The sequence below is a fragment of the Rhinopithecus roxellana genome, chromosome 11, assembly GCF_007565055.1.
Source record: "Rhinopithecus roxellana isolate Shanxi Qingling chromosome 11, ASM756505v1, whole genome shotgun sequence".
NCBI lineage: Eukaryota > Metazoa > Chordata > Mammalia > Primates > Cercopithecidae > Rhinopithecus > Rhinopithecus roxellana.
Window position 1 is genome coordinate 116,451,205 of NC_044559.1, and position 17,866 is coordinate 116,469,070.

Genomic DNA, 17,866 nt, shown 5'->3' on the forward strand with positions numbered 1-17,866 from the left:
TCTGTGCACTGGGAAGTGACCAAAGCTGCTCCTTCCCTGGTGTTTTGAACCTTACTCAAGCTATTTGATTATTTTTTGTGTGTCAGTTGGTGAAGACTTTTACTCATCTCTTTTACCGAAACAAAGAAATCATGTTGACTTTAAATCTCATACAATGTGCAATAAAACATATGATTTCATTTATACATATATATATATATATAGGAATCCGGGATTCAAGTCATAGGATCATTTTGAAATCTATATTATCGAACTTCTGGTGGGGCAAAGCAAAAATTTATTATTATATTACTTTCTACTGACATTATTCCCTTTTTTAAAAGTGATGCCTACTTATTTATTTATTTATTCAATTAAACATTACTAAAAAGTAAATGTCACCAAAATCAAATCATTACAGTAGAATTAAATGCAATTATAATCAAGTGTAATTAAGTACAAGCAATTAAGGATCTCATGTAATGTGTAATTAAATCAGTAATAGAATCAAAAGATTATGTGTTCTTTAAAACAGCACACAAATTATTAGAAAATAAGGCAAATGTAATTCTTACAATGTTTCTATAACTAGAATTAACTTACAGTTAGACATCTTATAATGGAAAGGTCTAAGGAATTTCAGGGATCAAGAAGAATAGTTTATCTTATACTCATGGAAAATTTCACTTTGATCACTAATTAGATATGTGGCCTCGGAAAAGTCCAAGCCTCATTTTACTTATTTTTAAAATGGAAATAATGATGCTTTACTTGAAAAGTAGTCACGATGAGATATTGAATGTATCAAATACAATAAGTACTTGAGAGTAGGCATTCTTATGAATTCTATTACTGTTAGTTCAGAAAAGAAAACTTTATATGTTTTTTCTCAAATCTGTTTAATCAAGGAAGATCAAGCAACTGCAGGAAAAGTAGGTATAATTCTCAGTGAAAATACTTACCTAAACTCTTTGCCTCATATTTGATCTTAAATCCTTGCCCTTCATTACTAGGATCAGAAATAAACTGAACAAACATTTGATTATCCGAGGTGAACAGAGTTGATGAAGCATGACTGCCACAAAAATGACCATTTCCTCCAGGGGATCCCAAAGGTGGAGAATAGGTATCAGGACCATTTCTCAGCTGGAAAGACAAATGAAAATTGCATCAACTCTTTTACACTGCAAAAGGAGGAGTACGTAATTCTTATCCATGTATGTCCCAGGAGAGAAAAATTATCATTTTGTTTTCTGAATGAAGTATAGGGAAAATGTAATTAGAAAGGGCAGCAAGCAAGACCTACCACCAAGTAATCCCCCTGGTTGCAAGAAGAATCTCCATTTGGAATCTGGAAAGGCGGTTCAAAATGGACAGCAATGGTCAGGCCACTTTGGACCAGGACGTGCCAAGAACAGTTGAGGTTGGAAGGGTAAGTCTCCGGATACTTGGGGGATGTGATGATCCCTCTGTCTGCATGCAAATATCCACCACAGCCTTCCCACAAAGAAACAAAGGTAGGTTATTTAAATAGCATTGGTAACTGGATTTTTATGCTTTCTTAGTTTTCTTGGGGGAGTTTCAAAGTATAGACAATAAAAATGCTTGAAAATAAAGCCAGAGTGTAGGAAATGATTATTATAACAAGCATGTATTGAGCACATGCTATTGGCTACTCAGTTTGTGGTGGTCGTTGAGATCTGGGATATAGAGGTAAGCAATCAAGACAAATTACCTGCTTTCATAAAGACATACAATAAACAAATACATAATATGTGAGATGGTGATAAATTCTATAAAGAAAAATGGATGAGAGGAGGGACAAGGGTACTTTATTGTTAGAGTTAAGTTATAAAAGCCACGTCACTGGAGTAACATCTTAGCAGAGACATGAATGAAATAAAGGATCAAGCCAGATGGTTATGGGGCAGAAAACATTCCAGTTCAGAAAACAGTTAGTGTAAAGGTATCGTGTGTTAGAGGTACATGATGGAAGTCAGAATGGATGAGGCAGAATGAGAGATTCCAAAGGTAGCATGGCTAGGTCATGCAGGAATCTGAAAAGACTTACTCTGAGTAAGAAGAGGAAGACACTGAAGGGTTTTGGGCATCAGAATGGCATGATCTCACTTAAGTTTGAAAATATCACTCTCTGTACAGTCCTTAGACTGTAAGGGTTGGAGGGCAGGGAAGGGCAGGAGCAGAGTGTCCAATAAGGAGGGAACTGCCCGAGGCCAAGGAGAGATGATAAGTGTGTGGGCTAGGGTGGTAGCAACAGAAATGCGGAGACGTGGTTGGAATCTAGATACATTGTTAAGGTAGAACCAGTGTGATTTGATTGTTAAGTGTGAGACAAACAGAAAAGTCAAAAATAACATAAAGATTTTTGACTTAAATAATGAGAAAAATGTACTTTCCATTTGCTAAGATTGTGAAGAGTGTAGAATTGGGGGGTGGTGGCATGGAAAAGGGTGGGAATAAAGTGTTCAGGTTTCAAAGGTGAAATTTTTTCTTATCTATCTATCTATCTAATTGGGGTACAAGTGGTTTTTGGTTACATGGATGAATTGCATACTGGTGAAGTCTGAGATTTTAGTGCACTGGTTCCCTGACTAGTATACATTACACCCAACACATAGTTTGTTATCCCTCATACCCCACCCATCCTCCCCACTTCTGAGTCTCCAAAGTCCATTATACCATTCACAGGTTAAATTCGAAATATATTCTAGACCAGGAGTTGCCAATGATGTATATATACATAGATAGACACACATATTTATATATATTATATACATATATAAACACACATATACACACACATATAAATCAATTACAATGGTTCTACACTCACTACATACCTACATATGCATACATGTATGTATGTATAATGAATTGCAATACATATTAATATATACATGAGAATCAGAGGGCAGGAGATGAAGAAAGAGGATGAAAGGAGCAGGCATTAATTCTCCAGTTGTCACGGACTAGAAGCTTATTGGCAAGGAAGGGTAGACAGCTCACACAGCTAGTTAAATTGTAGAGGTGAAAATGTATCTTAGGTCTAATTCCAAAGCCCATGCTCTTAAGCCACTATGCAGCCTGCCTCCCTTGAGCGTGAGGAACACAATTTATCTTCAGTTGCTCCCTACTTTATAAAAGGTATATATAAGCAAGGAGAAAATACTAGATTAATTTTTAATGTTAGATTGAGAATCTACTTTGAAATTATTTTTTCGATTAAAAACATGAGAGTCTTTCACTCTTCCATGGACTACTTTATTACCTTTCATTTAGTTTGGATTTAAGGCTGTCACTGGACTTCACATGTCAAGTTTGAAAAGTCTCAATCATACTGTGCATGATGGCATCCCATATATGGTGCCTGCTTTTGACTCATCAAATTCATATTTCAAGAGCAACAAACTCTTCCTGCCAACCCTCAAATGGATGACTTCAACCAAGTAATTTATGAGGATAAATGATGATGTTTTGATCCTTCGATGAGTTATGGATGTGGGCTGTACTCTATCTAGTTCCAGGCCTCAGCTAGGCTGAAAAATTGCTCTAAAGCTCTCTCTCATACATTCCCTGCACACACCTCCTTTGGAGTGAAGATGCCCCACCCAGAGACCTGAAGGCAGCACACTTTTGTACGACTTGGCCCCGGTGCTTTGAATCAGGACTCGGCATTGACGTAAGGGGGGCCAGCCATCCAGAGCCTGGGCAGAGACCCACGTCCTCTGACTTGTTTTGTGTCCTGGCGCCCAAAAAAAATTATATTAGGAAGAGAGAAAGAGAGAGGAAAAGAGAGGAGATGAGATAACATGGGATTAAAAAAATATTTGAACTCATTACTCTTGTGAAAGGATGCATTGAAGCCTGCCCTGGTTACACTGGAGTCCGAGGTGAAGTGGATGAACATGTGCTCTCCAGTAGACCGGATGGGCCCAGGGATCTCTCTGCCACAGAGAACTGCTAGCTGCTGGGCCAAGTTACTGTCTCCTACATTGAAAGAAAGGCAACAACATGAAAATACAGTCTTGAGAACCTACTCTACAATCGTTTGCAGCTTAGCCAAAGCAGCTCACACATTTTTCTCAGAACATCAGGATTCATAGGAGATAATGGGATTCTCAAAAAGAAGGACCCCTCAGGGGTGATATCATTCTGGCTCCAGCTTGCAATGGTGCTTCCTGCCCTTCTCTTTACCCCCACCCCACCTCCTTTTTTTTTTTTTTTTTTTTTTTTTTTTTTTTTTTTTTTTTTTTTTTTGAGATGAAGTCTTCTTCTGTTGCCCAGGCTGGAGTGCAGGGGCACAATCTCAGCTTAATGCAACCTCTGCCTCCCGGGTTCAAGCGATTCTCCTGCCTCAGCCTCCTGAGTAGCTGGTTTTATAGGGGCACACCACCACTTCTGGCTAATTATTGTACTTTTAGGAGAGGTGGGGGTGTTACCATATTGGCCAGGCTGGTCTCCAACTCCTCATCTCAAGTGATCCGCCCTCCTCAGCCTCCCAAAGTGCTGGGTTCTTTACCTTTTTGATAAAGACTTCTTCGACAGTTTCCACTATCTTTCTAAAAACTGGCTGCCAGTTCTCCCTGTCACTAAAACTTGAAATCAGACTATCTGGGATTGGAAAGTGATGGAGGTACAGTGATGATATGTGTGTTGATTAGAGACTCTGACCTCAGTTATTCTGATTGCTGAAGGTCAAGTAGGTAAACAAAAAAAAAGTTGGTTTTTTGACCTCAGATCCTACACTAATGTTACAATATCATTCACCAAAAGGTATGCAATTTTATATGCCCTTTCTTCAGCGCCAGTGGGTTTTTTTAAACAAAACTTTTCATTTGTGTTTGTTCATTGCTTTTGTTTGTTTTGTTATAAAAACAACCACACACTTGTGTGGAGGGTGAGAGAAGAGTTCCAGCAAGTGTGCCCCACCCCCATAGAGACACAAAGGACAGCAGGGGCACCTCATGTCTCCTTTCATCTTGATTATCTTGGATATAAGCTTTGATCAAAGTCCCTGTGCCAGCTGAAACCAAAATGGACAAAGGGGATTATAGCAGACTTGGATTCCTTGGCTGGGAAAATATGTTGTTTTTCTTTTTTTTTTTTGTCCTAAGGCAGACAATTAGTACATTTCAAGTTTATAAAAAACAAAAATAGAATATGAGACATGAGCAAATATGCCCTTTTATACAACCAGCAACATGGATTCTTCATGGCACTGACCACAACTTGAAACTCACTCATTATTAACTACTTTAGAAAATAAGTTATTTTCTATTCTTGTGATTACAAATGCAACGGCAGAGTTATAAATACAAAATGCTCGAAATGGCATTCTTTGGAGGGTTTCTGATCTCTGGAAACTTTTGCGTTCTTTACAGTTCAACAGTGTATCTCTCAAACTTCCTTTGCATTTATAGTAAGTGCACTTCATCATGCTATTTTGCTATACATTTCACCCAATATTATTTTTTGTTGACTTATTCTCTGATTACCTGTACTACAAAATTTTGAAGTTTATTATGTGTCATTAGTTCACGTGTATATTTTATCACTGGATGAAACTGAGTTGAATCTACTGATTTTGATTTCTTTTCTAAAATTCACTCCAGATCATCTGGTGAAACAATGCTTATCTCAAAATAACTGCTTGTTGATTAGCCTACTCATTAGTGAGAAGATAACCCAAAAATCACAGATGGTTTGTTACTTGCCCTCCACCCCGGTGCCCCGGCCCCCCGACCCCTTCAGTCTTCATACTGAGTACTGGGGTATTTCTGGAGCCTTCAAAAACCTCAACATATGATTGCATAAAGATTGAGCCTAATCTTTAAAGAGGAGGGCAAGCCAAAGAATGGTAAAGGCTAGCACTAGAAGGTAACTTGGGAATTCTCTCTCTATGCCAACCTCCTCAGTTTACAGATATAGAAACTGAGGCCCCAAGATTCTTCAAGACTGACATTTATTGAGCAATTACTATATACCCCTTTAAGTGCTTCACATGTACTATCTGATTTTATCTTCACAGTGACACTATTAGGTAGGCATTTATTTTTATCCCCATTTTGTATATGAGGAACTGAATCTTACAGGAGATACAAGTCACTTTGCTGTATGCAAAGGCATAGAGCATAGAAGTTAACAGTGATGTTAACCTTTGCAATTCAGATGCCCCCAAACCACGCTATTAAATGATTTATCTAAGGTCATGAAGAAAGTATGCTTAAGATCTGGAACTAGATTAAAGGATTACTGATTTTTTATACAATTTCTTTTCTATTTAAAAGTTTTTCTAGGACCAATGTAGTATCACAGAATCCAGTTTGGAGGAATCTTTGGTTTGCAGAATTGGTAGGTATGTGGAAGAAACTGGAAGAAAATGATTCATTCAAACCATGGCAACTCTATGAAATGAATAAGGAGGTGGGACAGTGACTCGGTTCTCCCAAGAATGCTGCATGACTCTCTCTGGGGTAGCCCAGGAAGGTTCACGGCCTTCATACAGCCAAAGGCCTGCGATGATGGGCCAATTGCATGAGCAGGAATAGCACATAAGTATCTTTGTCTGTGGCCAGTTGGCTTTAGATATTTGCTTCAGAATGTGACATGCTTCTGCTACTCAGAAGCAAAAGGCTGGCTGGGCAAAGAACAAATAATTGAAGTGGGATTTAAAATTTAGTCATAAAAATATATTAACAATATGAAAATGACTACAATACCCACCAACTGACTAGGCACTCAATAACTATTTCTTGAATAAATAATTAAACAAATGAGGAAGGAAGGAACCTTATTGAGCATCTACTCACATTGCCAGTGCATAAAAAAGAATCCATATGGACAGGCCGCACAACCAATTTAAAATATTTGTGTTGTCTTGGCAGTGTACCTTAGTTTCTTTTGCTCTTTCAAGCCACCCTGTGCCTGAGCAAGGACATTGATTAAACCTCTCTCAGAAATTTCCATCTAAGTAAACTGAAATCTTAACTATTCCAAATTCATCATCTACAAAATGCTTGTACTTTTGCTAAAAGATTGCATTTATTTACTTTCCTTAATCCTCAGAAAAAGCCTGTGAGGGAGGTATTTGTCTATCTCACAGATAGAAAGGGTTTGGAGCCACTTAGTGACCTGTGCAAAGTCATACAGGAAAATAGGACTGCTCCCCAGGCTCCCGGCTTCCAAGAGAAGTTAGTGATGGAGCAAAAACAACTCAATGGAATGTGATTTTAAAAGAATATCCACAATTTACTTCATTGATGCAGTTACCTACTGAAGATTTTTTAAAAATATTTTTTAAAGCTTCTAGTAGGTTCTGAACACTAGAATTATGTGTGCAAGGACACACATCCTTTCCATTACATGAAAAGTTTTAACTTTCAATATGCACAGGAAGGCTTAGATGGGAAGAGAGCATTCTGGTGCTTTGATGCTTCTCTGTGCAACGTGCTGATAGCCGATTGCTGATGGGAAGATGGCGGAGAGTCATGCTTTGACATCTCATCATGTGTGTATGATTGACTTGAGTCTCTACTTAGTGTCCTGCCTCTACAGAGGGGACATAAAGCACCTCCGCCATTCCATTTTTTCTCACTCAGCAAGTGTCTAGGGATCGGGGATAAGGGAGACAAGATCTTGCACACTAGCAACCTGTGGGGCAAAGGCAAACACATTTCTTTTTGCTGAGAATGTGCACATCTAACAAATGACGCTGTAGATCTGGGAGCCACACTGAAAAATACTGATGTGGAGGATGTGGCCTTTCTGCTGTCCTCCTTCATTCCAGTCCATGCAAACTGTGAAGCCCAATTTTGCATAAGGCATACATCAGCAATATCTATGTCTCTAACTTTATGTCACATAGCAACACCATGCCTGTGTACAGAGGAAAGAATACAACAATATCACCCCTTAATTCTACCTGTTCGACCCAGATTCAGGGGACAAAGAGAAATGAATACATTACTATTTTATATTCTTCTTATTATTATTTTAGAGACAGGGTCTCATTCTGCTGCCCAGGCTGGTTTTTTGTTTTGTTTTGTTTTTTGTTTTTTTTGTTGTTGTTGTTTGTTTGTTTGAGACGGAGACTCGCTCTGTCGCCCGGGCTGGAGTGCAGTGGCCGGATCTCAGCTCACTGCAAGCTGTGCCTCCCAGGTTTACGCTGCCTCAGCCTCCTGAGTAGCTGGGACTACAGGCGCCCGCCTAGTTTTTTGTATTTTTTTTAGTAGAGACGGGGTTTCACCGTGTTAGCCAGGATAGTCTTGATCTCCTGACCTCGTGATCCTCTCGTCTTGGCCTCCCAAAGTGCTGGGATTACAGGCTTGAGCCACCGCGCCCAGCCCCAGGCTGGTCTTGAACTCCTAGACTCAAGTGATCCTTCTGCCTCAACCTCCCAAAGTTCTGGGATTATGGTGTGAGCCACTGCGTCCAGTCACATTACAATTATAAGGATTTTTTTCACTTGGATCTTAAAGCCAGAAGTATAAAATATCAATATTTATCTCAGAGGCACCTCAATAGGAGAGGTGAACAATGTTGACATTCAGACTATTCTTTCCTTCTTAGGCCTCTAAAAAAGCCTTTTTTCCTTATAGAAATGTACTATTCCTGACATTTTGTGACAGGTAATTTAATACTTTCCTATGTCCTTCAGGAGTTGTAGCCAATTCTGGTACTGATACCTTCCTTGACCATAATATCTGTGTAATTGCAAACCAAACAGATGGAGACAGTACGCAAGTATGATGATAATGGACTAGAACTAAATACGTATCAGGGTTGAAACTCAGTATTCTTTATAATGTTCTCACCGTCTCGTATCACAAGGCTATCATAGGCACACGTTCGGTGAGATTCAATGTCCAGGGAAAGGATGTTGAGTTCCACGGTAGAGTCGGGAGCCTGGATGAGCCACGTACAGTCCATTCTATTACTGTAACTGTCAGGCCAGCCCGGGGAGAAGAGAAACACGGGTGCATCTCCTGTCCTCAGGAAGCCACCACAAGCACCTGTAGAATAGAAAGCAACATCTTTGACGCAGCCCTAATAGAAAAGATGCTAGCACTTTTCCACTTGAAAGTGACAGCCCTCTACTGAAAAGAAGCAACCAGTTGAAACCATTTCTCAGAGAAATCAATGAATATCATATTTAACCCACTGATTCGGAGAGCTGCAATTTCCGTAATTGATCTTTGATGTAAAAAAAATGCATTGTGTTCTCCATTTCACCATAATTTTGCTATATAACCTATTTAACATTGAGTGCTGACTATTCAGGCATCAATAAAGACATGTACAGGACCCCCTGTATTACTCAGGTAGAACTGTATTCATTCCTGTGTTTCTCATGTTTCTTTATCATTTTTGCGTAGCTACTTATGTAATTTATATCTAGGCAACTTTGAGGTGGACAGATGAGGGCCTTCTCAGGGTCTATTTTTGGGCATATATACAGCTGGGCTTATGTGTGTGGCCTTCTAGATTTCCAGAAACATGTCAGAGCTTTTCAAAGCCCCAGTGGGCATCTCCTTCCCCATTTTTCCCTTTCAAGTTTCCTGGTCAGTTTCTCATTAGCTGTAACTGGTGTCACTGCCCCACACGGTTGTGATGTGAAACAGCTGTTGCTGAGTTTTTTCGGCAAAGACCCCAGGGACAGGGCTGTTTACACAAGAGTGAGTTCTTGGCCAGGTCCTGCGAAGACAAGACCTGAGAATGCAGTTTTCCAGGAAGTCGCTAAACTGGAATAAGGGCAGTGCTGCAGATACAGGCTGTTTTCTGGACCTCTGCTGCCCCACCACCCACGGCTATTAAAGCTGCTCATTTTCACAGCTACTGTGGTCATGAGGCTACTACAAAGCTAGGAGGAGAGAGAGATGGCAATAGGAAGAGAATGCCACAAAAATGACTCTTACTGAGATTCAGTGATTTTTCTTGAATAAATATGCCTCAGATTGTAAGGCTTTGGTCTATTTCCAGAGTTCTCAAAAAGTTGATTTGAACAATTTTTTTTTTGCCATCACTTTTATGGAGGAATAGATTTCAGAGGTCTATTCTTCACCATTTCAGAAGTTTATGACTTTTATACCATAATATCTTTGCATCTTATCAAGGCCAACATGAAGTGAATATAAAATATTGTAGAACTAGGTCCTGATTTCTTTATCCTATTACTATGTAGGCTACAGATTTTTTTAAAGCAATTTCACGTGGAAAATCTGAATGCTGAATGTTATCCAGTATCTTCAAATTTCAAGGTTTTCCTCTATGTGAAATATTTCTTATCTTGAATTTATAAAATGTGGTTATAATGACTGTGGGTCATTAGTGCTGTTTGCCAGATATTTCCTTTGTCTCCACTTCCAAACACATGGTAGAACTGCATTCTGCAAACAGCTGGGAGAGGCCATTTGACCAGTTTTGGTCAATGAACTATGAGCAAAAGGCATGTGTTACTTTACACTGAGCACTTTTAAAGTGAGACATCCAAGGGCTCTTTTGCCTCTTGCCATAGTCTCAGGCAATGTCGCAGACAATGGGAGCTCCAACAGCCTGAGTTAGGAAGTGATGGATGATGAGAGGCACCCAGTTAACACAAGAGGAACATGTAGAAGAAGACCTGTTGTTTTCAGCACCTAAGAGTTTGAAATTCTTTGTTACCGCCATATGGCTGAGTTTTTCCTGACTGATACATCAACTGCTTTTCCTACTTGACACATTGAATTTCCTTCAGTTGACCCTCGTCCACAGTAAGCTCATTTTCCTTCCCTTGCTTATTTGCTACTGGTACCACTTGCTTTGTCATTTACCCATTTAATTACGATACCATTATTTAACTGACACGAGTGCTTTTTATTTCCCAGTCTCTTTTATTTATTATTTATTTTTACTATTCATGATTTAAGACAGGGTCTCACAGGAGTTCAGTGTCATAATCACTGCTCATGAGCAGCGCTGAACTTCTAGGCTCAGACAATTCCCCTGCCTCTGCCTCCTGAGTAGCTAGGACTACAGGCATGCACCACCATGCCTACCTAACTTTTTGAATCTTTTGTAGAGATGGATTCTCCCTCTGTTGCCCAGGCAGCTCTCAAACTCCTGGGCTTCAAGCAAGCTTCCTGCCTTAGCCTCCCAAACAGCTGGTATTACAGGTATGAGTCATTATGCCTGGTTCCCATTACTTTGAAGCTCCTGGAGAGTAGAGATTGTATTTCAGTTTCCTTTCTTAGTCTCCTCAGTGTATCCATAATAAATTCTCAATAAATATGTGTTGATTTAAATTAAATATATGTGTGTATAAGAAATGCTGATAGGACAGGCCAGACGCGGTGGCTCATGCCTGTAACTCTAGCACTTTGGGAGGCCCAGGCGGGCGGATCACGAGGTCAGGAGATCGAGACCATCCTGGCTAACACGGTGAAACCCCATCTCTACTAAAAATACAAAAAATTAGCCAGGCATGGCGGTGAGCACCTGTAGTCCCAGCTACTCTGGAGGCGGAGGCAGGAGAATGGCATGAACCCGGAAGGCGGAGCTTGCAGTGAGTTGAGATCAGGCCACTGCACTCCAGCCTGGGCGATAGAGTGAGACTCCATCTCAAAAAAAAAAAAAAAGAAAAAAGAAAAAAAAGAAATGCTGATAGGACAATGCTCAATAAGTTGATATATTTCAAAATATTAAGGTTTTTTAGTTTTAATGAAACTTTCACAGTGTGGTATCATTACAAGATAATCACTTATACCATCTAGATAATTAGTAAACTCTAAAATTCTCCTGACCTCTTACTTTCCTTTTTCCTTTTTCTTCTTGACTAAGGAAAATAAGGTTTATGGCTCTCTTACTCACCTGTCCACTTACATCATATAATTATGGAATTTCATAACAAAATATTAGAAGAAAATTTATTGGTATAATATTTTACACAAGTAAGTAATTCCTTTTCTATCTTGAGGTTTGTAAATATGAAAGAAAGCTTAACTCAAGTTTATTTCTTTTTTTTTTTTTTTTTTTTTTTTTTGAGACAGAGTCTCGCTCTGTCACCCAGGCTGGAGTGCAGTGGCCGGATCTCAGCTCACTGCAAGCTCCACCTCCCGGGTTTATGCCATTCTCCTGCCTCAGCCTCCCGAGTAGCTGGAACTACAGGCGCCCGCCACCACGCCCGGCTAGATTTTGTATTTTTTTTAGTAGAGACGGGGTTTCACCATGTTAGCCAGGATGGTCTCAATCTCCTGACCTCGTGATCCGCCCGTCTCGGCCTCCCAAAGTGCTGGGATTACAGGCTTGAGCCACCGCGCCCGGCCAACTCAAGTTTATTTCTAAGAGCTCTGGATATATCCATCCAGAATTAAATGTTGCCTCTAAATTGCATTTGTCAACTTTGCTGATGGTTCTTTGCTTTTAAACAGATCAATATTTTAAGGAAGAGATTCCTATTCAATATCATGAAAGCACCTTATTAGAGAGGTAAGAACAACATTTCAAAATGAAATACTAACGGATATTAAATAAATATAAGTACAAATTATCTTCATTATTCTGCCGATATAAGAAGTTAGAAGAAAACAGGCTAATCTTTTAAATCATAGAACAAGTTCAGAGTTTGAATATTCTTCAATGAGATACCCTGATTCTGTGCTCCAATCAAGTATTCAAGGACTTAGAATATCCTCCAAGAAATATCTGATGAATTTCTTCTATGTCAATCCTCAAATCCATAAGAAACACTCAAATTCATTTAAATAAATTTCTTTTCTTTTCTCTTCTCTTCTCTTCTTTTTGAGACGGAGTCTCACTCTGTCACCTGGGCTGGAGCGCAGTGGCATGTTCTCAGATCACTACAATCTCTGCCTCCCGGTTCAAGCAATTCTCATGTCTCAGCCTCCCGAGTAGCTGAGGCTACAGATGCACTCCACTACACCCAGCTAATTTTTGTATTTTTAGTAGAGATGGGGTTTTGCCATGTTGGCCAGGCTAGTCTTGATCTCCTGACCACAAGTGATCCGTCGACTTTGGCCTCCAAAAGTGCTGGGATTACAGGTGCAAGCCACCATGCCCAGCCTCATTTAAATAATTTTCAAGAAAAAAAGTCTCCCCAAACAATGCTAGCTCAATATTACTTTCACTGAGGAGATTAGAAATGTAAAACAGTAAAATAAAAGTTTAAAATTAGGCCCATTTTACTTTGAAACATGAACATTTACAACTAGCTAAGGAGAAACTGAAGCATTTCTGAAAGTACATTTGAAATAAAATGCAGAGGAAAAATAGTTACTTTTATGAGTTGATCCTTAACTGACTGATTGTGTGTGTGTGTGTGTGTGTGTGTGTGTGTGTGTGAATGTACATGTGTAGTATCTGCAAATCAAATTTTCAGGGATTTCTAAAGTGGTCTCTAGAAATTGTAAGTAGACGATCTTATGTATATCAAGCCCCTAATTATTATAACATAAACAACCTAATGGGAAACCTGCATTTTTTAGAGAGAAATGTATAATTTTTACAAAAGGTAGTGTTTATGAATTTAAAATACCATCTGAACATAAGGTGGAAGGGCTTTGGGGCTGTACTTCTTATTTTTTATATCTGGCCCCTGTTATGATAGGACCCTTTGAAACAGTGGCCTGCACATATCAGTCCTAAAAAGAACTTCATTTATTAGCAAACACACCTGGAGCAATGGTAGGTAAAACACCATCAGGTGCATCCACGGCAAACCACTCCAGAAGGAATCCCTTCCCTGAGATTGAAGAGTCGGAGTAAAAATGAAATGTCAAAGAATTTCCGGTGGAGCTGAAAGATTCAGTCTGGGTACCACAGTAAGCTCCAATTAGGCGGGCGTGAATGCTAGGCCCATCATAGATCTGCACATAAAAACAGATAATAGAGCGTTGTATTTAGGCGATCATCTATATTTTTCTTCATAAAAAGATAAAATAAAAAAGATGCCTTATATTATTACAATGTTATAACCCCAAAAAATGACAAATGAGTAAACATTTTATTTTAGCTTAAAACAGATACTGACAGAGAATATAAAATATTATTGAAGGTAATTTAATGTTTTGAAAACATTTGCATCTTTGTTGCAGAATTATATTAATAAACATGCACTGTGGGAATCACTCATAAGATGATTTACAGTAAAATCTGTGGATGGAAAAATAGGAACCAGGATGGCTGCCTAACAACAGTACTTAATAAATGTGCTTTGGGGCTTTAAAGGGAGGAATTAGGAAGAAAGAAGGGAAAATAACAAGAAGAGAAAAGCTTTAATGAGAGAAAGTGAACAGGTACCCTAAAGGAGTCCATATTTCCACAGAAGGAAACAAGAATTCATGACAACAAAATAACCAAAACTTGCAGGGCTCACATGTTCAAAGCACTTAATAAATCTCCTGCTTTTGGTTTTAAAATCTCAAATGACCTATTTTGAGGTATATTTTGTGATAATTTTTAAATAGCTCAGGACAAATTCATATTAACAGTTATTATAAAATCCTCTACCAAACAAATTATGTAATAGCCATTCCCATACACATTGGATATCCAGCAGGTACTGGGTTGGATTCATGACCAAGCATCCAAGATGAATAAGGTGGGGTCATAGCCTGTAAGAATCTGATTGTGTTTCTGGAATTGACACAGTAGCCAGTGTCTGGATAGCAATGATCACCATGATTTTCCCATTTATATTTATTTTTGTATGATCCTTAAAACTTTTAATATTCAAACATAAAAACAAAGAGGACAGTGGGAAGAAGACAGAATAAATACTTATTTAGGATACACATGCATTCTTAGAGAAAGCTCAATAGGAAAATAATAATAATCCTAAAAAACCCCTTAGATATGAAATGGAAAATAATCAATAAAATACTGAAACTGCCTTTGTCCATGTAATCTAGAGGCAGTCTGCTCTAATCATGATTTAGAGCAGACTATCCCACATGATTTGCAAATGCTTGAATAGATGTTACCTTGGATGTATTTTTACCAACAGCAATTCATCAATATTTATGAACATTGATCGCATGTGGAAACTCACCCTTAATTTGTCATAATAGCAGCTTTGTATTTCTTCTATGTCCATCTCCAAGATTCGGCCATGGACAACGTGAGATGCATTCACATTTACTGTCCATTGGTAATTGGAGTTATGTGGGTAGTTTTCAGGCCAGAAAGGAGAGGCGACTTTCCCATGAGTTCCCACAATATTATCATTGCCAAATACTAGGAGGGAAGACAGAGCAGTAAATCAGACCCACTTAGAATTGCTCTTTAATCAAATGAAAAAAACAAAAGCAAAGGGTGTTGAAAAGGATGGACTTTTAATCGACTGTGATTTCTTTTCTGACTATTGAAAGAAATACTGCTTCCTTTTTGGTTTCTGGGCTATCTATTACTTCCTAAGTAAAGGTCCTTAAAACGTTGCATGGTGTGAAAAGAAGCCACAACTTTCCAAGTGAAAAGGGGTTCCCAGAACCCTAGGGAACTTGGGGACATGGGAAGGTGGGGTAAGCAGCCCCACTCTCTAATTATGGTTTATCTATTTTACTTTGTTTTTCAAAAGAATGGAACATTTAAAAAATTTACAAGAAAAACTGATAGTTTGAAATCACATATGAAATAGCCAATAATGGAAAAATTGAGCTACAGAATAAAAATATTTAACATCTTATACTATTAAAAGAATACCCTATTGTTATATTTGAGCACTTAAGCCAATCCCAAAGTAATACTAAATGTCTTAAATGTGAAGAATATAGAGTTTATGAAATCAAATGAAACATACTTGATATAAATATACCAAACCCAAACTATAATATATTACAAGACTTTACCACAATATCATGAAAAAACTAATTAAACATTAGGTAGAAATTAGAGCTTAAAAAAGAACAATAGAACCTTTGAGAGTGCTCTCCCTTGCCCTTATTGAGCCATTCACATATAATTTAGTTTTTCTAATATGTTATAAGGTAATTCACAAAGACAATGTAGGAAAATAGTGGAGAGTTTAGGATTGTTCTTGCTTAATGTATTACTGAGAAAATCATTATTTGTACTTTGTAAGACGTATTTTGTAAGCTATCTCTAAAATAGAAACAACTTACTCTTCATAAATGTGGCCTGGAAGCCCGTGCCGCTGCCAGAACCATCCGAGATAAATCTGACCCACAGGGTATGTCCAGTGATGGAAGAATAATTGAGAGGGAAGGAGTTTCCACAGTATCGTCCCACCAAGTGACCCGTGGCATTTCCTTCACGGATCTCCACAAAATCTCTGCTGCAGTCCTGAGAGTCTTCCAACTGGAAAGATCTGATTTGGGGAAAAAATATTTATAGGGATTAAATTGAGAGAATAGACTTTGGGATTCTCCTGGATCACATGCTAGGTTAACCTGTTCACCTTTTTTTTTTTTTTTTTTTTTGAGGCGGAGTCTCGCTCTGTCGCCCGGACTGGAGCGCAGTGGCCGGATCTCAGCTCACTGCAAGCTCCGCCTCCCGGGTTCACGCCATTCTCCTGCCTCAGCCTCCCGAGTAGCTGGGACTACAGGCGCCGCCACCTAGCCCGGCTAGTTTTTTTTTTGTATTTTTAGTAGAGACGAGGTTTCACCGTGTTAGCCAGGATGGTCTCGATCTCCTGACCTCGTGATCCGCCCGTCTCGGCCTCCCAAAGTGCTGGGATTACAGGCTTGAGCCACCGCGCCCGGCCACCTGTTCACTTTTTTAAACTTTATTTAACTTTGATCACAAAAGTATGTAGCTGTCTCAAAAAATTTCTTTCACTCGGATTTGTTGAAATGCATATTCAATAGCTACAAAGATAATGAATATACTTCCAGCAAGGAGTTTTATTCCTAGTGGGCAAAACCAGGCAAGAATATAGAAAAAAATATATATATATATAAGGCAGAATAGCGTGAGTGCCATCAGAGCTATAAAGTGGTGTTTAAGACTTGCAAAGCAGAGGCATCACATCTGATTGTGGGGCTCTGCAATAGCTTGTTGGGAAGATTTTTTGAGATGGAAATATACATGTTAGCTGGATATAAGGAGTATAGATGGTGTGCAAAGAATCATGCCACCAAGGCACATGTGCAGAGAAGGGCCGTACATATTCAGAACCTGCAAGAGATAACTGATTTGTTTAAAACACTGAGTACCTCTAAGAAACCATTAAGACAAGGTGTGAGTTGGCTGAAAGTAAATAATAAAAACAGAAACCATTAAAACATGTAACTGGGGCAATATGATGGGATCATTTAGGTGACACTTAAATGCCCTGCAAAGGCGGATGTACTTAATTTCTGGAGAGGCAGCAAAATTATGGGATTTGTAACAACACAGGCTAGTGCTTGAATGTGACCTATTCAACTTGTCTTATACTCTGCAACTGTGATGTGATGGGGATTTGAAGATAGGAAATAGTACCTACCTCATATGATGTTCATAGGGAACATATATAAAGAGTTGGGAACATGTAGGTGCTACGTGAATACTTTCAAAACTTGGCCTTACTGCTTAAAAACATGAGCTACTCAAGATAAAGTGGTATTGGTGAAAGAGTAGACAAATGGATGAACGGAATAGGAAAGAATTTCCAGAAGGGGCCCACAAATGCATAGTCAATCCAATTCAATCCACGGTGCCAAGACAAATCAAGGGGAAAAGTCATTTTAACAAATGGTGCTGCAATAACGGATATCCTTACAGAAAGAGAGGGAAAAAAGAACCTCTATTTCTGCCTATCTTCATAACCAGAAACTAATCTAATATTTCTTAAGGATGTAAATATAAAGGCTAGAAACATAAATATCCTAGAAGAAAACATGGAGAAAAATCTTTGTGACCTTAGGATGGGCAA

At 38.8% G+C, this 17,866-nt stretch overlaps 1 protein-coding gene across 1 annotated transcript in view; it reads right to left on the minus strand.

The window, feature by feature from the left end:
* The window catches only part of CUBN (cubilin), a 319,416-nt gene that overhangs the window by 100,659 nt on the left and 200,891 nt on the right, over positions 1–17,866 (minus strand). The window contains 7 exon segments of the mRNA XM_030941178.1: positions 942–1,125; positions 1,286–1,476; positions 3,841–3,987; positions 8,814–9,011; positions 13,667–13,859; positions 15,044–15,228; positions 16,113–16,318. Coding sequence (XP_030797038.1) covers positions 942–1,125; positions 1,286–1,476; positions 3,841–3,987; positions 8,814–9,011; positions 13,667–13,859; positions 15,044–15,228; positions 16,113–16,318 — 1,304 coding nt within the window.